This window comes from Macrobrachium nipponense, chromosome 28 (assembly GCF_015104395.2).
Source record: "Macrobrachium nipponense isolate FS-2020 chromosome 28, ASM1510439v2, whole genome shotgun sequence".
NCBI classification, from domain to species: domain Eukaryota; kingdom Metazoa; phylum Arthropoda; class Malacostraca; order Decapoda; family Palaemonidae; genus Macrobrachium; species Macrobrachium nipponense.
In genome coordinates this window covers 36,174,478-36,201,901 of record NC_087217.1, presented here as the reverse complement: position 1 = coordinate 36,201,901, position 27,424 = coordinate 36,174,478, and the positions used below count along the sequence as shown (strand labels likewise).

Genomic DNA, 27,424 nt, shown 5'->3' with positions numbered 1-27,424 from the left:
GAAGTAATGAAAATGCAGCAAGAGAGAGAAATGTTGGTAATGCAGGAGGAAGAAAGAGTGAAAGAACGTAAGCATGACTTGGAAATCACCCAGTTAAGGCAAAGTACTCTTAACAGTCAGACAGGCGAGAACGAAAATGAAGCTGATAGGTTAGGTACGAGTGCAGTGTTGAAATTAGTACCAAAGTTTGATGAGGAAGATGTAACGAAATATTTAATGTGTTTTGAGAAGTTAATGGAAAGAGTAGGTTCTTCTAAAGAAATGTGGACTACATTTACAGTCAGTTTTGCATGGTAGGGTGCTTACTGTGTATAGTTGCATGTCTAAGGAGGAATGAGATGATTATATTATTGTGAAAGAAACTGTTCTTAGCGCATACAGGTTAGTACCGGAGGCGTACCGTAAGAAATTTTGAAGTTTGAGAAAGGACGAGAATATTACGTACGTAGAATACGGTAAGAAGTTAGAAAGGCTGCTTTGTGATTGGTTAACTTCTGCTAAAGTTGATGATTTTGATGGTCTGAAAAACTTAGTATTGTTAGAAAACTTCAAAGATAACGTATCCCCTGAGATTAAGCTTTATATAGAAGATAGGAAAGAAGTATCTTTTGCAGGAGCAACTAGGTTAGCAGACAAATGTAGTTTGACTCATAATTTAAGTCAGTAAGAAGCGAAATGATCATTCGTCTGGTCGAGTACAAAGTGGTAAAGGATTCGGTTCTAGTAATAGCAATGCAAGTAAAAGTGACTATTACTGTTATGCATGCAGAAAACCTGGTCATACATCTAAGGTTTGTAAGAATAAAGTGGCATTAGTTGCTCAAAATTAACTTGTTTCCAATGTAATGAGAAAGGGCATTTAGCAAAAAACTGTGCGGTAGAAAGGAAGGATGCTCAGAAACCAGTGTCTCTCCAGTTAACTTTTCAAGTAGGGATGATGTGATGAGAGAAACTAGGATATTTTTGGGGGAATTTGTCAGAAAGTGTAGTTTCCTCTCTTGCAGGAAGAGATTCGAGATAAGTATTCTTGCTTCGGGACACAGAGGTGCTATCTCACTAATTAGGAGAGAGAGTGTGCCAAACGAGGCAGAAGTCAACATGGAGGAAAAAGTCATGTTAGGTGGATTTCCTAACACTTGTGTCCTTTGTCCTTTGTTGACGGTAAACGTGGGAAGTCCGGGAGTGTCAGGAGAAGTGAAACTAGCAGTTGTTGACAGTTTGCCCATTGATGGCATTGCTATTATTGTCGGTAATGACTTAGCTTTATCAAAGAATGTGAATCCTGTTGTGAGAGAGATTCCAGTGCCTGAAATGGTAGTAACTAGGTCAGGTTTTGATAGAGAAATAGACTACGGTCATAGTTTGTTCGTGGATTCGAACGAGTGTGATAGAGGTGGCGAGGTTGATCTTGGCATGAATTTGGCTAAGTGACCTGACTCTATCAGTGATGACAGTAATAGCCAAGCAGAAGGCGTAGCTGTCAAGGATAACATAGTCGATGTAGTGGAATCAAGTAATAGTTACGGTGATTAATTAGGCACTAACCTTTTGAATAAGGATGAGCTAGTCAAGTTTCAGAGAGAGGATGAGACACTAACCCGAATTTTTTAATGTGAGCTGGATGATGATCTCGATAATGTGTGAAAGGAAACGTTTTGTTTAAAAAACAAAGTTTTGTGTCATTGTTTGTCCTAAGTCAGGTATCAAAGAGGAAATCACCGAAAAATTAGTGGTTCCCAGGAAACTTCGTGAACTAGTTTTGAAGTTAGCGCTTGATGAGCAAGGACATTTGGGAGTAAAAAAACTTTCAGGTGTATTAGTAGGGCGTACTTTTGGCCTAAAATGAGAAGTGATGTGAAGAGGTATGTTTTAAGCTGTCATGAATGCCAAATTGCTGGAAAACTGAATCAAGTAATTCCCAGACCTTTGTTGTGTAATATTTCTTCAGTAGGCAAACCTTTTTAGAATGTAGTTATTGATATGGTCGGACCTTTGCCTAAAAGTAAGGGAGGGAGTATATATCTGTTAACAATCATTGATAGACTAACTTGCTATCCAGAGGCGATACCCGTAAGAAGCTGTAACGCAATGACCGCAGTTAAACAATTGTTAGATTATTTTTCTAAGTTTGGTCTGCCTCGTACTATACAGTGATAATGAGTAATTTTGTATCCAAATATTTCAGGGATAGAATCAAAGACTTAGGTATTAAACTCGTAACTTCCACACCTTGTTTCTCCAAATCACAAGGCATTGTGGAGCGGTTTCACCAAACGTTAGAGTTGTTTACGAAAACTGTGTAATAAATTTGAACATGACTGGGAAGAAAAGTTACCTTTTGTTTTGTTAGCTTTACGGTTGGCAGTGAATGGACACTAAGGATTTAGTCCTTTCAAGCTGGTTTTCAGTCACACCGCTAAAGGTCCTTTGGAAATGTTAAAATGTAATTTAATGTTTAAAGAAAGTAGAGAAGACTACATAACTAATCTAGAGTGTTATAAAATTAATTTAAGAGATGCTTGGCAACTGGCAAAGGCTAATGAGAGTGAAAGTCAAGGGGAGACTAAAGGAAACATGATCTTAGAGCGAAAGATTGAAGTTTCTGTGTGGGAGATAAAGTTTTAGTATTAGTCCAGAAAGAAGGTCCCTCTTTATCTTAAAAGTTTGAAGGTCCTTTTTCAATTTTAGAGAAGAGGGGAAATCTAAGCGTAGAGCAAAGTGGATGCATGTAAACTTGCTAAAGAAATATAATGAAAGCCCATTGCTGTGGCCACCGCCCGTGCCCGTAGTAACGGAGTCACAGAAAGAAATTAGTTTTGAGAAAAGCTGCGAGGTACTCTAGAATTTCGAATTTAATCCGAGGTTAGAAAAGGAAAAATTAAGGGGAAAGGATAATGTTATAGTTGATAGCCTCTCTTGAGATTTTTCAGAATGAGCAGCCTGATAGCCGTTTTCTGTGTTTGCACAGTTGGGTGAATGAATTGTGAAGTGTGCCAGTTTAACTGAGTTGAAGGTTTATGCAGAATTGTTCCCCTGCTGTTTGATTCTTGTTTCTTAAAAAAAAAAAAAAACAGGCGATTTCAGAAAAGGGATTTTGACGGAGGAAAAATTTATTTCTGGGCAATGACCCGTGTCGCCCAGTGAAATCCCACCCACTTTTCACATTCCTCACCCTGTCTGGTCCAAGCTTGGGTACTATCTTCAGGAATGGCGCCAGAGACGCTCACAGTAGTAGTAGCGGGTAGCGGGGCTTTGGTTCGGCTCCTCTGTAGACCGGGGATTTTGGCAGAGAAGGAAGCTAATTGGCAAGGGACCTCTAGTAGTGGTTTCCACTCGCTCTTTTACTATACCGACACCTTTATTAAAAGGTGAGCGAGCCAGATTATTCTGGCACTATTGTTTCTCTTTTTTCTCTGGTATATATAGCAATATTTATGCCTTAGAAATGAGCATCAAGGATACATTTCACTGGGCGACACGGGTCATTGCTCAGAAATCGATTTTTCCTCCGTCAAAATCCCTTTTTTTTCTTTTGGGGGAACAACATGTCATGGTAATCGCTCTATAGCAAAGTAACATATATTAAAGGAAAGGAAAATTCATCTTCTTCGAGTAGGTCTGCAGCAAGATGGAATCCCCACACGTGTTGGAGGCGTCTGTTCTCATGATTGTTCGAAAATACTCGGGTGTGTTATGGAACTCAGCATGCGCCGTCGCGTCATTAGAAACGCCGCATATTATGATGTAACTTTTCATCTGGATCCTTCTAAAAAGTTCCTGTCTGGAGATGATGACGTTCGCTGGTAAGCTCTACCCTTTTCAGCCCCGCCCCCAGATCGCCGTATATATATGACTGAGGAGTTAGAGAGATCAAATCACCAGAGAGATCATCAGAGATAAGAGAAGGTAGAGAGGAAGGATTAGAAGGGAAGAGGACACATGAGAGTGTGTGAACAGAAACAAGTAAAGTTGTCTGTAGTCGGAGAGAGAGAGAGATCCCGACATTGAGCAACCCCTCATAGAAGAACCGCCCTACAAGTGGTTTTGAGGAGTAACCTGCCCTTCGAGTTTCAAGACTATGTTATTTCTTCCTGCAGTACGAAGTCAACAAACCATCTTAAGTTTCTACTGGCCCCTTTGGTGAAGCCTGTCACTTCGAGTACTGATTTCGACCGCTACAAAACTGACCAGCAAGTATTTCATTACTGCACTGTTTCCTCATTTTACATATTATCAATTCTAATTTTGTTATGTAAATAGGAGAAACCATTCTGCATTTATCTTTGTTAATAAGCTTGTAAATAAACTTCTGTTCTGTTTGAGTTTCTTTCTATATTCGTAATCCGAGTTTCAACTGTTTGGTGTTGATTCCTTTTGTTTATTATATTAAAGAATCTGAGCAGACCTCAGTCCGTAACAGTGTGCTCTGCAAGTATAAGGCTATTCATGATTAATGACTGTATGAAACAAAGGTTACTACAGTAACATGATAGTTCTATAATGCACTTAAATCATATGTTTACAGAACAGGGTCTAACTACCTTCCTGCTACCAGGAGTACATTGAATGACAGATAATATATGCAAAACTTCAACTGGTTACCCTTACTTAGCTTTACATCCCTAAGCAGTGCCTGGGATTTCTGAAAACTAAATCCTTTTTACCTTATAAACTGACAGCTTTACATTTCGTAGCCCAGCAAGTCGGTGTTTAGGTGAAAGTGTGTCAGAAGAAGGGGTGGTGGTATTCATAAGGTACTGGGAATAAGATACGCTTCCTTCATAAGTTTTTTCTCCTCCATCAGCTGTTGGAGCAACAAGGGCTGAAGGTCGTGCAGCAGCAGAGTGACCAGAGTTTGAGGACCAGTTTCGCTTCAGGTGCGCAAACATAGCAGAATCAAGGCCACCAGCACCTCGGCCATCACCAGGGATGCTTCCATTATCTCTGAAATTAAATAATAATGTATCTGGAAAAATAATGTTGAGAAATCATATATATATGTATATATATATATATATATATATATATATATATATATATATATATATATATATATATATATATATATATATATATATATATCATACATATATACAAACAAACTCGATACGTACATATATGCTTAAAAATTGCAGTAAACAGACTTCATTATATAAGCAAATACCATAGGACAATGATAGGCAGAAAACCATACAGAGCCCTATAGCCGTTTATTGAGGGATTGTCGGGGCACAAATGAAATCAAATTTGGAAAGGTTGTAAGGTATACAAAAAGATCAAGAATAACTGGCAAAAGCACTCAGTACGGATTCTTGCCTGCTTCCTGATTGAAATTTGACTGTTTTCAAGCATTAATTACTTTCTATTTGACACTTGAGAAAAGTCAAACTTCGATCAGGATCGTCTTAGGCATATCCGGGCGCTTTTTCTGAGACAGAATCTCATGGGTTGCCACCTTCATTAAATCTGGCAACCCAGCGTCAAAGTGAACGCCTCCTTACACCCAGCTGATCCAATGTCTACTTTGTTTTAAGGCCAGATTGCTTCATCAACATATCTCTGCTATTACCTGTTGACTCAAATCACTGACTTGGCCCATATTAAGGTCACAGGGGCAATAGTGATATGTAGTAGGCAAAAATTGCATTGGGAGTGCTGACCAAAAAATATAAACAGCTACTTATTAAACTCCATGCAAGTGACCAAGTCCTCTCTCCTTGTCAGTGTCCAAGCTCCATCCCTTTCTATACATGCTGTAAGCAGCCTAATGCACTGACAAAATTTCTAGGTCGCTTGATGGTTGATGTAAGTGGACTATACATACACACATACATACATATATACATACATACATACATACACACACACACTATATATATATAATATATATATATATATATATATATATATATATATATATATACAGGCGGTCCCCGGGTTACGACGGTTCCGGCTTACGACGTTCCGAGGTTACGACGCTTTTTCTTAAATATTCAATGGAAAAATCCGTCCTGGGTTACGACGCTTGTTCCGAGGTTACGACGCTGACGCTTCCGACGCTCCGAGTTAACGACGCTTTTAAAAAACGCATACTTGATAAAAATCCTTTATAGTTTAGGCAACAGTATATTAATAAAAAAGGGATTTTGACGAAGGAAAAATCTATTTCTGGGTGATTGGCTCGTGTCGCCCTATGAAAGGATCCTTAATATCATTCTTTCTAGGTAAAATTAACCTAAAATTACCAGAGAAAAACAAAATTAAGAAAATGTCAGTAAAACTGACTCGCTCACTCTTAAAAAGAAGTGTCGGTATGATAATAGGGGCGAGTGTGGAACACTACCACGAGACAATCACCAATTAGAACTTCCAATCAGAATCAGAGAGAGCTGATACCAACGGGCGATGCAGCCTCTACTACTACTACTAGAGGACGCCACGGACAGCAGCGCCCCTAGCGGACATCCTTAATCTAAAAACAACAAACTAAAAACATCTTGTCCTGCAAGGGGGGGGAACAAACCATAAAGGGGGGGTTTCATAGGGCTACACGAGCCAATCACCCAGAAATAGATTTTTCCTTCGTCAAAATCCCTTTTCTGGGCTCAGCTCGTGTCGGCCTATGAAAGAGTACCAGAGAAACAGACAAGATGGGAAAAAAGGAACAATGAAAAACAGTGTAAAATGATGGATATAATATAAGTAAATCAATTACAGCATACAAACTAAGCACTTAAACTAACTTATACTAAACAGTAAAACAATAGAACGTTAGTAATCTTAAAGTACTTAAATGGTAATTACAGTAAATTACAGTGATGCATGTAATATAAAGAAAAAGGGATTTACTTAACAAATTTACAAAACATACAAACTCATTGTGTCCTACCCTAGCATAAAAAAAAAAGGGTAGGTACACTGAAGTCCATCATTAATACAAGTATTGCAAAATATATACAAACACATTGTGTCCTACCCTAGCATAAAAATAAGGGTAGGTACACTGAAGTTCATCATTAATACAAAAATGGTGAATATATACAAACACATTGTGTCCTACCCTAGCATAAAAATAAGGGTAGGCACACTGAAGTACATTATCAGTACAAGTGTGGATGTCCCTAGCAAAAAAATAAGGGACAATCCACTATATGATTCAACGGCTAAGGCTATGATATTCGAGTAGCCTGGCGATAGGGTGAGGCATGTTGGATGATGTAGGTAGAAAGGAGACCTGGATCTATACTACAACTACTATACAGTATCAGGGGAAACAATGTTTCCCGCTGCTACTGCTGAAAACTTTAAAGATTCCAAGGACTTTAAATAATGCCGTTTAAAGACTGTCGGGGATTTCCATCCAGTATACTTTTTAAGATCCTCAAAGTTCATATGTTGAAAAAATAATTAATTGGGTGGCTACTCCCCTGATATCATGTGCTTTTGGGAATGACTCAGGGTTGGCTTGTTTAATGAAGTAAAGGATTTGTTGTCTAATACCTTTTGGACTGACAAAGTACCACCTTTTTTCTCTCATGAAGAGAGCACCTGAGGATCTTGAAGAAGTACGAGATAGAAAGGCTCTAAGAGTTGATACTGGGCAGAGAGAAGGATCCTGTGGAAGTGGGATAACCTTCCAAGGAGCCCACCTTGCAAGAGGATCCTCATTTTGGCTAAAAAGCTACGATCCGGAGCAAGTAGAACTTCTCCTGATGGGGAGGAATTTAAAAACATGACCCGCATCCCTGGATAGAGCCGACAGTTCTGAAATTCTGGCTCCTGAGGCTAGGCTTAATAAGAATAATGTCTTCCTCAGGAGCATTATGAATGTACAGGATGAGTTGTCAGTATCTGAAGCTAGTTTGAGGACATCATTCAAGAACCATGAAACTGTAGTAGGCCTCTGAGAAGGTCTAAGTCTAGCACAGGCTTTAGAGATAGATGTGAAATAAGATTCAGTCAGATCTATCTGAAAACCTACTTGAAAGATTTTCTTCAAAGCCGATTATGAGTGGTAATCGTGCTAGCTGCTAAACCTTTTTCAAACAAGGATCTGAAAAAGGATATAGCCAAATTAACTGTCATGGTTGTAGTGTTCGATTCTCTCAAGAAAGATGCTAATTTTTTAACAGCTGAGTCATATTGTCTAATGGTTGACTCTCTCTTATCTGATTCTAGGAAGAGAATATTCTGTGGATCAATATCAGCATCTTTATTAGCCGCAAACTTCATGAAGTCCATAAAGTTAGGGTCTGGAGAATTCCTGAGGAAGCGAACACAGTCCTCATTTGTACTGATTGTGATAGCTTGGGATTGGGGATCCGTTGAGGTCGGAGACCCAATTCCAGAAGAAGAGGATACCAGTTGCTCTTGGGCCAGTCCGGTGCAATCAGAGCTACTATCCCTTTGAAAGACCTTAGTTTGCTTAGGACTTCAAGAGAAGATTCACTGGAGGAAAAATATAAATTCTCCTCCACTGATTCCAATCCAACGACAGGGCGTCCGTGGCATAAGCCAGAGGGTCCAGGTTGGGGGCCACATAGCAAGGGAGCTTGTGGTTCGCTTGTGAGGCGAAGAGATCCACTTGGAGACCTGGGACTCTCCGGCTTACCCACTGGAATGACCCGTCGTCCAGAGACCACTCTGATTCCAGAGGAACTGACCGGGACAGGGCGTCTGCTATCACATTCCTTACTCCTGCCAGGTGAGTGGCAGACAGATGCCATTTGTGTTTGTTTGCTAATGCAAAGATGGCTATCATGACATGATTCACATGCTTGGATTTGGACCCTCCTCTGTTGATGCAATGAACTACCACTGCACTGTCCAAAACTAGCCTTAGATGAGACTTCTTCGGGGGAAGCAGTCTCTTCAGAGTAAGAAATACTGCCATTGCTTCCAACACGTTTATGTGGAGCTGGCGAAATTGAACTGACCAAGTCCCCTGAACCTGTTTGAACTGAGAGTATCCCCCCCACCCGGACAGGGATGCATCCGTGTGAATGGTTAACACTGGAGGGGATATTGAAGGGGTACCTTTCTTGGCTAAGTTCTTTACTTTTGACCAAGGCCGTAGTTGGTTGCGGAGGATCTGTGGGATTACTGACAACTTGTCTCGATATTTGGAGTTTGCTCTTGACCGCCAAATTCGATTTATATCTTTCAGCCTTGCTTACAGAAGGATATCTGTTACCGAAGCAAACTGAAGAGACCCTAGGATTCTCTCCTGGTTTCTTCTTGACGTTTGCTTGCATTTGAGAAATTGTCTGACAGATTTTGCTATTTCCTTCCGTTTGGCCACTGGAATTGACAGATTGTGGGAAGACAAATCCCATTGGATTCCTAGCCACTGAAAACGAGATTCCGGAGTAAGTCTGGATTTCGTTTTGTTTATCTGGAACCCCAGATGTTCCAGAAAGTGAACTACCTTTTTGGTGGCTTTGAGACATTCCTCGACTGTTGGTGCCCAGATCAACCAATCGTCGAGGTATGCTGCTACCATGATTCCCTGAGCTCTAAATTGTTGAACAACCACTTCTGCTATTTTTTTGAATACCCTGGGGGCTACATTCAGACCGAAGGGCATCACTTTGAATGAGAATGTTTGATTCCTAGCCTGAATCCTAGGAATGGGCGGAAGTGCCTGGCTATAGGGATATGATAGTATGCGTCTGTAAGATCGATGGAGCATGTGACGGCTCCACGCGGAAGTAAGGTCCTTACTTGCGAGAGGGTAAGCATCTTGAACTTGTCGCAACGAATGAAAGAGTTTAGCTTCGACAAGTCTAAGATTACCCTTCTTTTTGTTGAGCCTTTCTTTGGCACGCTGAATAAGCGACCTTGAAATTTTAGATGCTTGACTCTCGCAATAGCTCCTTTCTGAAGGAGTTCTTCCGCGTAATCTGTCAATTCCTTTGACGGTATCTGGTGGAATGATTTGATTGGAGGAGGATCTTTGATCCAACTCCAGCCCCAATCCTTTGGACACTATGCTCTGTGCCCAATTGCTGAACCCCCACCTGTGGCGGAAGAGGAACAGCCTCCCTCCTACCTGGGGAGCCTCATTGTTGATGGGCGGGTTGGCCACCACGCCCTCCTCTGAACTGCCTGCTCCTTGTACCCCTTCCTGCGCCACGCTGACGAAAGTACCTCTACTCCCTACCTCTCGGCTGATTGTAGCCTTGAGCCTCATATGCAGGGTTGAAGGCCGGCGAGATAGCGTAGGAAGTGGATGGCTGAGATTGAGGGGGCAACAGGAGGATAGGCTGATTCTGCTTTGAACTAGCAGGTTGTCCTTGTTGGGTAACCGGGACCGCCTGCACAAATTGCTGCTGTTGCTGGAGTTTTTTATATGGCTGGAACCTCTTACCAGCCTTCTTCGGTTTCTTACCAGCAGTGGGAACGGACTCCTGTTTCCTCTTCGAGGAAATACCCCACCTAGCTCTAAGGCTCTGGTTGAGCCTAGCAGCTTCGTGGTGTACTTCGTTAACCGCGGACTCTGGGAAGAGATCCGCTCCCCACATGCTAGAGGCCAAGAGTCTATTCGGCTCATGCCTAATGGTACACTCTTGTAGAACATGCTTTCGGCAGTTCCTCCTAGCCTGGAAGAAGTCAAAAGCGTCCGTTAGAACAGTCTGGAACTGAGATTTCGCCAGAATCTTGAACAGCGGTTTGTTCCGTAGCGTAAGAGAGGGCAGCCTTTCCCAGTAATTATAAGGGAATTGAGGGAACCTGCCAAACCTGGTTCGCGCATCAAACTCTGCCTGGATTAGGGAATCCGGCAGCCTTGGTAGTTTCTCGCCGAACTGGTCCATGGCGCAGTCCGGTTTGAGCTTACCAAGCGTGAACGTAGCTGGCAAGTTCTCCCACAATTCTCCGAAAGCCGGGAAGAGCGGAGAAGTAGACTCCGCCTCCCTCAACTGTGGGATGGGCTCATCCTTGAGGACTGCCTGAAGGGACTTCTCCACTATAATTTCGTGGCGAACGGAAGAGAAACCTCCTCTTCCGTCGCGAAAATAGTGAAGGGACTCTTGTAGGCCTGGAGTTTGGTGTTCGTACACTCCCAGTCCTCAAGGCAGTGAACCCATTCCCGCTGAGCATGATCTCTACTATATAGGACCGACTCCTTAGAGATCTTGTCTTCCCTCGTCAGAGCCGTTGGCGTCAGCCTAGCATAACCGATGAAAGGCTGCGTCAGACCCGGAGGGTAAAACTCGAAGTCCTCAATCCTTCGAGTTCCACACTCCGGGATAGAGATCATCCCATCCTTGAACGGAGCGTAGGCAGCTACTCTCCATGGGTTCTCCATAGAGAAAGCTGGCAAAGAGTCATATGGCGGGAGTTGAAGAATCCCAGTGCTTGACGCTGGGGAGACTGGAGGAGGAACCTGAGATAGCCCAGCTACTCGGTCCTCATTTTCTCTCATCCTGTTAGAGAGATCTTGAATTGACTGGCCAGACTGAGACAGAGTGTTTGACAACTGTGCAAACATCTGCTCGAACCGTGTCCCCAGGGCGGAGACTTGCGAGCCAACCAGCTCGCCCACCTGTTGCATCACCACTGCTGAGAAAGCAGAGGGATCAAAGGTGCTAGGACCTGCTACCCCTACCGGCGTAGCCGGAGTGGAAGCGGTGGGGGCGGGAGAAGGCAGTGGCTCGGCGGGAGCGCGAGCCTTCTCCTTCGAAGCCTTGCTTCTGGAGCTCTTTGGGTGAGAAGAGCTTCGCTTTCACCAGGCTGGATCGGCGTAGGAAGCGACGACTTCCTAAGCCAAAGAAGAAGACGAAGACGACTTCTTCGAAGTTGTCTTGGCCAGAGTCTTCGGTTCTCTCTGTCCCTTCACCTTTGGCGGGTACAGAGAGAGCGGGAGAGCGGGTAGGGATCTCAGATCCCACAAGCCTTGGAATGAAGCACTAGAAGAGGGGACAGGAGAAGATCCAGAAGCACCCAAGGAAAGACCTTGGGCGCCCGACACACCTACCTCAACCAACAAATCCTCCACCCCTACCGCCATAGGTTCGATGTTAAGGTCCAGGGCAGCGACGTCCGGGACCGACTCCTGGGAGGCTACGACCCCAAAGGATTGCTGGAGGTCTTGCTGGATGGAGGCTATCAGCGGGGCAGCGGACAAGGGGTCAACGTAACCGGTCGACTTGCCCGCGGGGAAGATCTGGACGGCCAGCTTCTTATCCAGAATGTAGGGCTGGCCTTTGGCGGCGTTCTTCCCGAAGCCGCCCACCCACGCTTTCAGGGTGGCGAGGGCGACTTCCCTCACACCAGTAGCCTGAAAGAAAGGCGAGATTAGCTTCCAATGGTGGAACGGGGTTAACAAACTTATGACTAAAAGTTGTTAGTAAAATGATAAGTAAGCCTATAACGGACTTACCCCATCTCCCAGCTGACCGACCAGGTCGTAGCAGATGGCGCAGGCTTCAGGGTGCCAGACGATCATCTCGTTGTAAGACGTGGCACAGGGGGCGTGAGACCTACACTCATCGTGTCCACAGGGGTCGAACAGCGTCGCGTTACACGCTGGGACCTGACAGTTGGTAGCCTGTAAGTGGAAAGATACATGAGTACCAGGTAAACACTTACAGTCCTAACAGATGCTCCGCTTGCGCCGGAGCGATAAAGTTAGATTAAACCAGAGCCCCGCCAAAATACGTGTGGTAACCAGGTTGGTTGTGTGCTCTAGGCTATAGCTCCGCTGATGGCGGAGACACAAAAGAGAAACCAACCAGGAGTGGTGGTAAAAGGAAACCACGACGGAAAATGGCGGGGATGGAAGATAAAATCAATCATATAACACAATTCATTGTAAAATTAGGGTATATCCTTAAAAATAGTAATAATAAAACAACCTTCCTCCGCCCGTCTACTAGAAGAGTGCGCGGGTAAGAAGCAAGCTCTCTTCCGGTAGCGTGAAGATGTAAGGATATAGTAGGCAAGCAACCGACCACTAGAGGTGCCCACCCCGCTCGCTAGCGGAGCCAGTAACCCATAACCAAAGGTGCCCCGGCTGCGACGGATGCTCCTTTCGTATAGCGAGGCAGGTGGCTGAGCAACTGGGGAGGGGGGGAGGAAGGTCTCGGTGTAACACGGCGGGAGCGAGAGAGGGGGGGAGGGTGATGCCTACTCTCTCCCCCCTCACCAACTAAACCGCATGGAGACTCGGTACCTCATGAGTGGTCGCCCTATACCCCCCGCTGGGAGGAACCCCTGGCCGCCTCAGAGAAGTAGTGAGAGAAGGCAACTGAGGTTGTCATGACAACCAAGGGGTCCCCCAGCTCCTCCCTATACCATAAGGGGAGGGCGGGGGCAGGGTAAGGTGCGATGGACGCGTGACCGCAAGTGGGCTAGGCCGCCGTACAACATCAACCGTTGAGAGGGCCACGTGAACCAGGCTGTACCAATACAAGGAACAAGCACCTAGGCTAGCCTAACACCCTAAATGTAATAAATAATACATCGAAAAGATGGAAAAGACACTTTTAGTAAAAGAGAAAGAAAGAGCCCAGAGGAGGCAGACTGTTCCAAGAAACAGAGGCCTACTCGGAGCCAGCGATAGCCGATGAAGAGCAAGAGCCGGGATGCTGGGCCGGAATAATAAAAATAGCCCTAAATACCAAACTAAGAGAAATGGTAGGAGGGCTGAACTAGCTAAAACTCGATGTAAAAACAATGAACGTAATATAGTAAGCCCATAAGTATAAGAAGTCCCAGTATGGAGGACCGGGAATTCTTACGAGGCAGCATGGCGCCGCCACGAGACAACCAGGGAACCGTATATGACCTATTTAAGAGGAAAATACTGGTACCCGGAAGATAAAAATGTAGTAAAATATTACTTATGAGTTACTTAACTTAGCCGTGGCAATAGCTGAGCGTTCCATGGTAGAATACAGTGGTAAATCCAGAAATAGCACAGCACAAGGAAAAATGGCGTCTTGACGCTAGCGCTAAAAATTAAGGATGTCCGCTAGGGGCGCTGCTGTCCGTGGCGTCCTCTAGTAGTAGTAGTAGAGGCTGCATCGCCCGTTGGTATCAGCTCTCTCTTGGGGGGATTCTGATTGGAAGTTCTAATTGGTGATTGTCTCGTGGTAGTGTTCCACACTCGCCCCTATTATCATACCGACACTTCTTTTAAGAGTGAGCGAGTCAGTTTTACTGACATTTTCTTAATTTGTTTTTCTCTGGTAATTTTAGGTTAATTTTACCTAGAAAGAATGATATTAAGGATCCTTTCATAGGCCGACACGAGCTGAGCCCAGAAATAAGTTTCTGGTTAGATTACAACAAAAATTTTGAGATTATGATGATTTTCGACACTTTTTATGTTGTATTTTTCTATGTTTTTTAGTGACGCCTCATATGCGGAACTAGTTTCCGAGCGAATGAATACATACTAGTTTACATATAACAGTCCAAAAGCGCAAATAATGAAAAAATCATTGCTTGTTTTCCGGGTAATAATAACAAAATGAAGTTTCTGGTTAGATTACAACGCAAATTCCAAGTATCCAAAGAGAGACATTATCCAGTAATTTGATCAGAGAGAGAGAGAGAGAGAGCCGAGAGAGAGAGAGAGAGAGATGAGAGAGCGAGACGAGAGAGAGAGATAAGAGAAGAGAGAGAAGGCGTGCGGCTTCCGACGCTCCGAGTTAACGACGCTTTTAAAAAACGCATACTATGATAAAAATCCTTTATAGTTTAGCACAGTATATTAATAAAAATAAGTTCTGGTTAGATTACATCAAAAATTTTGAGATTATGATGATTTTCGACACTTTTTATGCTGTATTTTTCTATGTTTTTTTAGTGACGCCTCATATGCGGAACTAGTTTCCGAGCGAATGAATACATACTAGTTTACATATAACAGTCCAAAAGCGCAAATAATGAAAAAATCATTGCTTGTTTCCAGTAATAATAACAAAACAAAGTTTCTGGTTAGATTACAAGCAAATTCCAAGTATCCAAAGAGAGACATTATCCAGTAATTTGGATCAGAGAGAGAGAGAGAGAGAGAGAGAGAGAGAGAGAGAGAGAGAGAGAGAGAGAGAGAGAGAGAGAGAGAGGCGTCTTCCGACGCTCCGAGTTAAGGACAGAGAAGTGTTCGTTTTCGTTAAACGGCCTCTGACTCATGCCAGTAAATGTTTGTTGATACTAATAATAATAAGCCTATTTAAAGATATGTTTACTTTAATTAGTCTATATGATACGTAAATAGTAATCAACTGTTCTTGTAGCCCTCAATATTTGGCAAAATCGAAGTATCCAAAGAGAGACATTATCCAGGATTTCGACCATACTCGTTTGCCAAATCGACGATACGAACGCCACGTTCATGCTTTGCTATAATTTCATGTTTTGCTTCCATCGAAATAATTTTCTTGGGTTTTTTCTTATCACCTGCTTCGTCTTTAGCTTTGAGACCCATGGTTAATAATAAAATAGACAAAATAACACGAAAAATAGGCGCAAATACAACGAACTAAACAACGACGTGTTAACATGCAGCACCAACAAACAAACAGACTGAACGCCATTTATCGGTCGCCTATACAACTAACACTCATCGCAAAATCGTATCTCAAATATTTCGTTGTATATCAAAGCTTGTATTTTCGCAAATTTTCTGTTATATCTCAAAAATGTTATTGTTAGTATACAATAAGGTTTTGTACATACTTACCTGGCAGATATATACTTAGCTATACGTCTCTGACGTCACGACAGAATCAAAACTCGCGGCACACGCGACAGGTAGGTCAGGTGATCTACCTTACCCGCCGCTGGTGGCGGATGTAAGAACCAATCTCCCTTTCCAGCCAGAATTTTTCCTTCCACCGGTCTCCTGAGGGGAGGCTGGGCGGGCCATCAATCGTATATTCTGCAGGTAAGTATGTACAAAACCTTATTGTATACTAACAATAACATTTTTGTACATGAACTTTCCTGTCAGATATATACTTAGCTGATTGACACCCTTGGTGGAGGGAAAGAGACAGCAATATAAATATGGAAAAAAGGGGAAAACAACACTAGTTGTAGGATGTAAAAACAACCTTGGTTCTTACCTGTTTAGGCAGAAGACTTCGTAGTTACTGTCTATGAGTCTGCGTTGCCTTAAGAGCTTCAGCGAGGGCGTGACCTACAGCTGACAGACTCTTTGGGTCTATCAAGGGATTTGGTTGTCCGCTTACTTGATAGAATCCGAGCAGGATCTGTCAACGGGGATTCGCCCACTTATATGACAGAACCTAACCACTATCATTGCAAGGAGCTCAAACATACACCGATCACCTAACCAATCTAATCATTGTTAGCTCTACGAAATGAAAAACATGCCTACCCGCATGTTCTTTCAAACAACCAAAAACTTACAACCTAACAAGGGGAAAAAATAATATTACTAACTAAGGATATGTCTCAGCTCCCTGCCCCAGCACCGAATCCGCCGATACGTACGGGCCTAACCCGAAGCACTTTTCATACGTAATTTTGACGTCTCTCAGATAGTGGTTTGCAAAGACTGAGTTGCAACGCCAGAATGTTGCCTTCATAATATTACTCAGGGATATGTTTTTGTTAAAAGTCAATGACGTGGCAATAGCTCTTACCTCATGAGCTTTGACCTTAAGAACTTTGTATTGACTTTCCCACATATCGCATGCGCTTCTTTCACCAGGCTTCTGATAAAGAAAGAAAGCGCATTCTTCGAAAGTGTCCTCCTTGGATCTCTTACAGAGCACCAAAGGTTGACATCATTGCCCTTAAGTTTTTTCTTTCTCTGTAGATAGAATTTCAAACTTCTTACTGGGCAAAGAGACCTCTCTGCTTCCTCGCCTACTAATGCAGACAATCCTTGTACTTCAAAGCTCCTAGGCCAAGGATTTGAGGGGTTCTCGTTCTTGGCTAAGAACGAAGGAAGGAATGAACAGATAGCTGCATCTCCTCTGAATCCCACATTTCCTTCTAGTGCATGGAGTTCACTAACCCTTTTTGCGGAAGCCAATGCCATGAGGAAAATTGTCTTCTTCGTGAGGTCTCTAAACGATGCAGACTGAGGCGGTTGGTTCGAACTTATTGGACCTCAGGTAACGTAGCACTACATCCAGATTCCAACTCGGAACCCTGGAGAAACCTTCTTGGATGTTTCAAACGATCTTATTAGATCATGAAGGTCCTTATCTTCTGAAATGTTTTAAGTTTCTGTGCCTAAACACTGCAGATAGCATGCTACGATAGCCTTTAATGGTTGATACCGCCAATCCACTTTCTTCCCTAAGGAAAAGTAAGAAGTCTGCTATTTGTGTCACAGAGGTACTGGAAGAGGAAAAGTGATGGTTCCTACACCATCGCCGAAAGACGTCCCACTTCGATTGGTAGACTCTAAGGGTAAAGAAGGCCTTCTTGCTGCTGCGATAGCCGTTGCAACTCTTGCCGAAAAGCCTCTCGTTCTGACCAAACTTTTGACAGTCTGAAGCCAGTCAGATCTAGAGCGGGGAGGTTTTTGTGATACCTCTCGAAGTGGGGTTGTCTGAGCAGATCGATCCTCTGTGGTAATGTTCTCGGAAAGATCTACTAACCATTCCAGTACTCTGTGAACCATACTTGTGCGGGACCAGAACGGGGCTACCAGCGTCATCCTTGCTGCCTTCCGATTCTGCAAATTTCTTTAGTCTCTCTCCCAGTATCTTGAATGGAGGAAAAGCATACGTGTCTAGACCCTTCCAATCTAGTAGGAACGCGTCTATCGACACTGCCCTCGGTCCGATATCGGAGAGCAGTAGTTGGCTATCCTCATATTCTTGGCTGTGGCGAAGAGGTCTATATGAGGTTTGCCCCAAAGCTTCCACAGGTCCTGGCAAACATCTTCGTGCAGAGTCCACTCTGCCGGCAGGACTTGATCTTTCCTGCTTAGGAGGTTCTGCTCTGACGTTCTTTTCTCCCTGTACGAACCTGGTAAGGAGACAAATCTTCCTTTTTCTGCCCAAAGCAGAAGTTCTTTTGCTGTCTGTACAGGGAGAAAGAGTGAGTCCCCCCTTGCTTCCTGATGTAAGCCAGGGCCGTGGTGTTGTCCGAGTTGATCTGAAACTGTTGAAGCTAGGACGTGGGGCTCGAAAGCTTTCAAAGCTAGCCAAACCGCCATCAGCTCCTTCTTGTTGATGTGCCAGGTCACCTGTTCCTTGTTCCAGGTGCCTGACACTTCTCTTGAGCGAGCGTCGCTCCCCAACCTGTTTCCGAGGCGTCGGAATACAACACTTGGTTGGGGTTCGGAATGTGAAGGGACATCCCTTCTGCAAACTTGAGAGGGTTGGCCCACCAAGAGAGGTCCTTCTTGATTTCCTTTGAAATCTCGAAGGAGAACTCTAGGTTTTGTGAACGACACCTCCAGTTTCGATGGAGAAAGAACTGGAGAGGTCTGAGGTGCAACCTTCCTAGAGAAAGGAATTGCTCCAACGAGGAGAGTGTCCCCAACAAACTCATCCACTCCCTCGCTGTGCATACTTGCTTTTTTCTCTAGGAAGGCTTTGACTTTCTCTGACCCTCGAGCTATCCGTTCTGGAGACGGAAAAGCCCGAAAATCCGAGAAGCCATCCGAATCCCCAGATAGATACGATCTTGACTGGGGATCAACTGAGACTTTTGAAAGAGTTCACCAAAAGTCCAGAGAACTTGCCATGAAAAGGGTCTTTTGTAGGTCCTCCAAACATCTTTCCTGAGACTTGGCTCTGATCAGCCAGTCGTCCAAGTAAAGGACACTCTGACTCCCTCCAAATGTAGCCATCTTGCTACATTTTTCATTAGGCCTGTAAAGACCTGAGGGGCTGTTGAAAGGCCGAAGCACAAGGCCCTGAACTGGAATATCCTTCCTCCCATCATGAACCTGAGGTATTTCCTTGACGAAGGATGGATAGGCACATGGAAGTAAGCGTCCTGAAGATCAGGGACACCATCCAGTCCCCTGGCCGAAGGGCCGCCAACACTGAGGATGTCGTCTCCATGGCGAACTTCCTCTTTTCTACAAAGAAATTCAGGGCGCTTACATCCAGAACCGGTCTCCATCCTCCTGAGGCTTTTGGAACTAGAAAAAGGCGGTTGTAAAAGCCCGCTGAGCAAGGGTCGCTCACTAGCTCTATAGCCTCTTTCTCGAACATTTGTTCCACTACTTGTGTTAAAGCAAGGCTCATGATGGATCCCTGTACCTGGCCACCAACTCCCTCGGAGTCGTTGTCAACGGTGGTCTTTCCGTAAAAGGAATCAGATATCCTTTCCTTATTATAGAGAGGGACCAGTTGTCCGCTCCTCTCTTTGTCCAGGCTTCCGAGAATCTTAGAAGTCTGGCACCTACTGGTGTTTGGAGGACTACTTCCCTACTTCTTAGCTCTGACAGAGCGTGAGAAGGATCTACCTCTCTTGGAAAGTTCTATTGCCTCTCGAGGTAGAGGCTCTAGAAGGGGGGCCCCCTCGAAAGGGCTCCTGTCTAGCTGGAGTCTCCTTCTTAGTCTTCGTCTGGAAGGAGGTCTTAGGCTTCCGTGCCGACTGTGCGAGCATGTCCTGAGTCGCCTTCGCAGAGATAGATCCTGAGATGTCCTGGATTATCTTCTTTGGAAAAAGCAGAGGCGAGAGCTGCGAATACAGGAGAGAGGCTCTTTGGGCATGCGAAACAGACTTCGTCAGAAAAGAGCAGAAGACTGATCTCTTCTTAAGGATCCCATGACTCCAAAGAGGGAGGCTATTTCGCTCGATCCATCTCTAACTGCTTTGTCAATGCACGTTAGAACACTGTTTAGATCTTCTGGCGAAATAGCATCCGGGTTCTGAGTCTTCTTAGCCAAGACCCCCAAAGACCAGTCAAGGAAGTTGAAGACTTCCAAGACTCTAAACATTCCCTTCAGCAGGTGGTCAAGCTCGTTCATAGCCCAGGTCGTTTTAGCCGACAAAAGAGCCGAGCGTCGTGCTGCATCCACCAGAGAAGAGAAGTCCGCATCCGCCGATGAAGGAAGACCCAGACCTAAGGGTTCTCCAGACTCGTACCAAAATCCGAGTCTGCCCGTAAGCTTGGAAGGAGGGAAAGAAAACACAGTTTTCCCTTTCTCTTCCTTAGAAAGCAGCCAATCACCAACACCTCTCAAAGCCTTCTTCATTGAGATGGTTGGCTTCATCCTCACACAAGAGGAAACTTTCGTCTTCTTCGAAGTCGAGAATAAAGAGAGAGGAGACGGAGGAGCGACGGGAGTAAGGGAGTCTCCAAACTCTTGAAGAAGTAGATCTGTAAGGATCTTGTAGGACGAAACTGACGAGTCCTTCACCAAATCCTCTTCTGAAGGTTCAACTTCATCCACTGAAGAACCCTCCGCTTCTTTACGAGTGCAGTTAGCCTTCTCTAAAGAAATGCGCCTGTCCAGAGAGTGTCTAGTAGTAGACTGGCGCCTATCAGGGGAAGCCAAAGTTTCTGGAGAGCTCCTCTCGAATGAGTCCTTCCTACTCTGATGAGTGCTTGCTCTTTGCTCCTTAATCCTACTCCTAGAATTCCGGGCTTCCAAGGGGGAGCGCCTGCTAGGAGAGGAGAGCCTACTATGCTCAAGGCGCTTCTCAGGCTCCATGCGCCTGTTCAAAGGAGAGCGGCTGCCCAGGCGAGCTGCGCCTACCATGAGGCGAACGCCTACTAGGCTCTTGGCGCCTACTTACAGGAGAGCGAAGGTCTGGAGAAGGTCGCTTACTAGGAGACCGGCGTCTACCATGCTCCACAAACTTCGCACCCGACTTGTGTGTCTCTTCAAAAGGTAGTCTCCCAGAAGAGACATATCTTTCAGGCTCTACGCGCCTGTCCTGAATCGAGCGGCTAAAAGTAGAGCCGCGCTTATCAGGAGAAAAGCGCCTATCCTCCGCACCACGCTTGGGAGCGGGAGAGCGTCTACTTGGGGAGTAGCGCCTACTAGGCTCAAGGCGCCTAACATAAGGCGAGATCCTGTCTCTAGACGAATCCATCAAAGAGTAGGCTCTCTTATCCGGGGAATGAAGGATCTTCGTAAAAGAGCGCGAGGACGAGGCTGTACGCCTGTCTTTTAAGTCGAACGCCACTACTCGTCGCTAGGAATCCCTCCTACTGGAGAGATGTAGTCACCAGGAGAAAGCTTCTTGGGCGATTGATGCCTGGAAGACGACAAGCGCCTGCTGAGGGAAAGAGCGCCTCCTTCCATCCGCTGATAAAGGAGAGAGAACCGACTCTGACTGAGACGGTAAAGACAGGTGAAGGAATCCTAGACTTCTTGACAGGGAGAGAGACGTCTTTCCGACGCGTTCCTCCTGCCAAGGAGCCCGCCAGTGCCGAAATCTGCGCTTGCAGTCCCAGCAAGAATTCGAGCTGGAGATCTTGTAAATCCTCCACCGGAGAAGAGGCTCGAAGCCTACTATGAGGCGAGAACTCCTGCTCCCTCCTGGGTTTCTTGATCTCTACTTCCGGCTCTTCTGGAAAAACTTCCGGGCTGGAAGGAAAGGAGCCAGGCGCCTTCCAGGCTCTCTTCAGCGGTCGTGAAGAATCCGAGGCGCTCCATCCTCTTCTGGTGAAGTGAGGAAGACGAAGAGAAGCATTGGCGCAATACCACCTCCTTCGCGCGAACAAGGGCAGCCTGGGTACGAGCATCAGGATCTACCGAGGGGACGCCTGATCGGTGGGAGTTCTCCCTAACCTTCCTGCGGCTTTTGACTTTCCTCCTCCACTGGGACTGGGAGTCTGGAAGAGGTCTAGGCCTGGAAGCATTAAGGAGCCGATCAGACGCACCCTCCACTGCACTGGGGTCACTGCACAATTCACCTTCACTACTCTTACCTTGCAACGAACGGATCTTCTTTTCCATGCTAAGGATCGTGGCTCTCATGGTTGCCACTTCCGTAGTCGTATCCTTAGGTTCGATGCAGGGCGCAGGAGCTGAAACTGGAGAAGGTTCTAATGCTACAACAGGATTTTCTTCTAACTCGCTAATACGAGACTTACTAGAACTCCTAGAAGAAGCCTTTCTCACCCTGTCTTTCTCTAACTTCCTCAAGTAGGAAGAAAGAGCCTTCCATTCACCCTCATCCAACTTCTCACACTCATTACACCCGGGTTATCAAAAGAACATTCTTTACCTCTACATTTAAAGCAAACTGTGTGAGGATCTACCGTAGCTTTCGGTAGTCTCACCTTGCATTCATCCATAGCGCACACTCTAAACATAGAAGATTTCTTAACCTCTAACTCAGACATCTCGAAATCAAAGAAAAATCCAAATCAATATCCAAAAACAATCCACAAATGCGTATGCCAAGCCAACAAGATCAGGTACTTCACCGAAAGTCAGTCCAAATAAATCCACGGCAACGAGAAATGAATAAAGCTGTCAGGAGGTAACAACCACAGGTGTAGTCGTCACCGGCGACAGAAAAATTCTGGCTGGAAAGGGAGATTGGTTCTTACATCCGCCACCCAGCGGCGGGTAAGGTAGATCACCTGACCTACCTGTCGCGTGTGCCGCGAGTTTTGAATTCTGTCGTGACATCAGAGACGTATAGCTAAGTATATATCTGACAGGAAAGTTCATGTACAAAACATTCGTATATTAGGGCAATCGTATGTCAAGTTTCCAATGTAATTTGATCAGAGAGAGAGAGAGAGAGAGAGAGAGAGAGAGAGAGAGAGAGAGAGAGAGAGAGAGAGAGAGAGAGACGCTTTGGCAACAATGGTCTCGGGGATTGACGTAACGTTTATTTTCTGAACAGATAGGACAGGGAAGTGTTCGTTTCATTAAACGGCCTCTGACTCATGGCAGGAAATGTTTTGTTGATACTAATATATAAGCCTATTTAAAGATACATTTACTTTAATTAGTCTATATGATACGTAAATAGTAATCAGCTGTTCTTGTAGCCCTCAAGATTTTGCAAAATCACTCCAGGTTGTACATAAAACTTCAAGAATGTAGTGTCACCAGAGGATTACAATAGTTTTTACCTTCAAGAAACCAGCATTCTTTTATGAAAAATACTCCAGGTTGTACATAAAACTACAGGAAACAACATGTAGTGTAACCAAAGGATTACAAGTAAGGTTTTATAACTTTTTATTAGTTTAAGACATATTTCAAGCGTCGTTCCGGCTTACGACGATTTTCGGCTTACGACACGTCCTCAAGAACGGAACCCCCGTCGTAACCCGGGGACTGCCTGTATATATATATATATATATATATATATTATATATATATATATATATATATATATATATATATATATATATATATATATATATATATATACAGTGGACCCCCGTATTCGCGATCTCCTGATTCGCAGACTCTCACATTCGCGGATTTCTCTTTGGAATGTTTCCCCGCATTATTCGCTGAAAATTTGCATATTCGCTATATTTTTCTATGAGAAATATCCACAGATTTCTGTTTTTCTTTTTCTTTATTTCATCATAAAATGCATTTTGTGATAAAACTATTAAAAAAATCAAGTATAAAAGTTTTTTGTGGGTTTTTCTTGAGTTCATATTAACAAAATAGGCTGTTTTCAGCATTTTGATAGGGGTTCCAACTATTCACGGTTTCTAACTATTCACGGGGGTTCACAGCTGTCCGGCGGTCTTTTTCCAACTGGTGCTCTCCTTCGCACCTGGATTCTGGAAGATTCTATAGAGAATGTCCCACCTAGAATAAGCATGGATAAGCTTTTTGTCCTGCCTGTTGGTCATTCATATTGGCTGTAGATTATCTAACGCCGTCTTTTAGGCGTGATGAATAAGACTTAATTCCTCCCTTTGTGTGTGGAACTTCTGACGTCACCGGAACTGTAAAGTTTCTGGCGAGGTTGTAGAGGTCAGGTACAGGTGAAGATTTTTATGGGATTTTTATGGGAGTGCTTAGATTGAACTTTGGGTGTTATGGCTACTATTCAAGACTCTTCCTGTGACTAATGCTTTCTTTCTCTCTCTCTCCCTCTCTCTCATATTTATGCTATTCCTAACTGACATTCTCCCTGCTATCATAATATACATATATAATTTATATATATATATATATATATATATCTATATATATATATATATATATATATATATATATATATATACAGTGGTCCCTCCGTATTCGCGGGGGGAATGTGTACCAGACCCCCGTGAATAGTTAGAACCCGCGAATGTTTGGAGAACCCCTATGAAAATGCTAAAAAACAGCCTATTTTGTTAGTTAAAACTCAAGAAAAACCCACTAAAAATTTTCATACTTGGTTTTTTTTAATAGTTTTATCACAAAAAGTGCATTTTATGATGAAATTCATCAAAAAAACCAGGAAATTTTGGGATATTTATCATAGAAAAATACCGCGAATTTTCCGCGAATAATGCAAGGAAACGTTCCCAGAGAAATCCGCGAATGTGTGAGTCCGCGAATCTGGAGAACGCGAATACGGGGGTCCACTGTATATATAATATATATTATATATATAATATATATAGATATATATATTATATTACTATATATATATATATATATATATATCATTCTAGCTAAAGTGTCCTTAATATCTAAATTAGCTCTACCTCGGATATATTTTCATATATGTACCGAAGGGGAATTTTTAGTTGATGATAATTTTGTCCCCTCATGGGATTGAACCACAGTACAGTGGACGGGAACGAAATCAGGATGGACAGTGACATTATCAAGTCGGCCAACAGAGAGGCTAAAAGTTTATAGTATTGATTCTGACCTTACAAATCACTGTCGAACTCGGTGTTTTCATAATTAGAATCGATATGAAACCCCCTCTACCATGTTAGCCAATTCGAACGTTTGACGCACGTAGCCTTGTTATGAATAATTATCACATCACCGTGATCCATATATATCATTCGAGCTACAAATGTCCTTTAATATCTAATTCGCTCTACCTTGGAATTGATATATTTTCATATATGTACCGAAGGGGAATTTTTAGTTGATAATAATTTCGTCCCCTCATGGGATCGAACCACCGTCCAGTGCACGGGAACGAAATCAGGATGGACAGTGAGTTTATCAAGTCGGCCAACAGAGGCTATAAGTTTATATCGATTCTGACCTTACAACTCACCGTCGAAATCGGTGTTTTCGTAATTAGAATCGATATGAAAACCCCTAACATGTTAGCCAATTCGAATGTTTGACCCGCAAGTATTTTACAGAAACACTACGCTAATCTTTCCATTTCTCTCTCTCTCTCTCTCTCTTACAGAGATGTAAGTTTTTTGTATGATAAATAAGTGATTTACTAATTTTCAGATATCAATATTAATGTAAACAGTAATAATATAAATTCATTAAAGTAAATACTTAAGTGAATTAGCAAGATTTTAGTTTATAAATTAAAAAATTATGTAAGAATGAAAGAAAATCCTTTCTACCCCACATCTTGTCTTTGAACTTCACTTCAGTTAGCCAAGCTGAGCTGGCTGGGGTCCAACAGCTGTATATCAAGTAGTGTGACAGGAGGGCGGAGTGTGTTGCCCTCACCAGATCATTTCTCTCTCTCTCTCTCTCTCTCTCTCTCTCTCTCTCTCTCTCTCTCTCTCTCTCTCTCTCTCTCATGTATGTTTATTTGTTTTGTAGTATAAATAAATGATTTACCTTATGACTAATTTTCAAATATTAATAAAGATTGATAAAAAATAGCGATTCCCAGTCTTTTTATCCACTTGGAGGAAGGTGGGAGGGGGAGTAAATGACAGTTTGATATACATATTGGCGGAGGGGAAGGAGTCAGTCTATGAGTTATTCTCTCTCTCTCTCTCTCCATTATTATTCTCTCTGTCTCAGAAATAATTCATAATTTCACCCTGATGGTCAGATATATGATGTTGCCATTCAATGGTCTCTCTCTCTCTCTCTCTCTGTTATTGGCTGTAGGTATATATTTTTAATGGTAAAATGTTTAAGATGACTTTGAAATTATATTAATAATGTGACCTCAAATTAATACAATAATAGGTTAGTAATTTTAGGTATATTTGAAGTAGGATGTTATTTAAGGTATACATTTGGTATCTGAACTTTCAAGATATGCAGTTATAAGCATTTTTAGTGGTGGTTCTGACTATTCACGGGGGTGTCTGGTACACATTCCCCGCGACTACAGGGGGAACACTGTACACACACACACACACATATAAATATAATATATATACATATATATAATTAGATTAATCTATATATAATATATAGCTATATATTATACTATACTATATATATATAATTATATGTATGTATATATGTGTAATGTGTATGCCGTTAATATATATATATATATATATATATTATATATTATTATATATTTATTATACTATATATAATAATATATATATATAATATATATATATATCTATTATTTTATGTATGTATATATGTGGTATGTGTTGTGTATGTATGTATGTATGTGTATATATATTAATTATTATATATATATATTACTATTATATATATAGAAAATATAGTTCTAAATATCTAAAAATTATGTTATATATAATTAAATATCATTAGGATATAGCAAAAATATGGAGAGCGAGAGATGAGAGAAGAGAGGAGTACGAAGAGCGAGAGAGAGGGAGCAACGAGATGGAGAGAGAAGAGAGAGAGCTAGGTATTAGTTACAGGAAGAGTCTTGAATAGTAGCCATAACACATGCATAGTTTAATCTAAGCACTCTCATAAAAATCTTCTCCTGTGACCTGACCTCTACACTCACCGGAAACTTGACAGTTCCAGTGACATCAAACGTTCCACCCACAAAGGGAGGAATAAGTCAATCCATCACACCTAAAGGACAGCGTTAGATAATCTACAACCAATATGAATGACCAACAGGCAGGACATAAAGCTTATCTCCGCCTATTCTAGGTGGGACATTCTCTGTAGAATCTTCAAGAAGCCAGCTGCGGAGAGCACCAGTTGGAAAAGAAAGGACCGCCAGACAGCCGTGACAAAAGTAGATCATCTACCCAGAGATTCCATGAGCTGTAGCGAAGAGAAACTTCACTTTTCGATTCTTAGTCTTCATTGTTTAACTTGTAACTGTAACTGTATCATTCTGCATCTCATTTAAACACTCCTGAGAGACTCAAACAAATAATAATAATAATTAAGCAAGAAATGATAAATGATATAAAATAAACCAAACCAAGTAAAGAAGAAAGGAAGATCAAACAAATAAAAATAAAAACTTTACATAATGGTGGCAGTGGTGGGATCCAAAGAAGACGTAAAAAGTGCGGTGTGAAGAAAGAAAAACACATACCAGAACTCAATACGAATCAAATCAAGAATTTAATAACAGACAGCGAAGTGAATCATGACATATACGAGAACATTAGCACTACAAACGTCAACGAAAGAAGTGAATAATT

The 27,424-nt window shown here is 42.9% G+C and overlaps 1 protein-coding gene across 1 annotated transcript in view; it reads right to left on the bottom strand.

Moving 5' to 3' along the window:
- Nucleotides 1-27,424, bottom strand: part of LOC135201156 (general transcription factor 3C polypeptide 1-like) — a gene marked incomplete in the record, with an annotated part of 923,347 nt that overhangs the window by 477,569 nt on the left and 418,354 nt on the right. Inside the window, 1 exon segment of the mRNA XM_064230032.1 lies at nucleotides 4,665-4,944. Within this exon segment, the coding sequence (XP_064086102.1) occupies nucleotides 4,665-4,944 (280 nt within the window).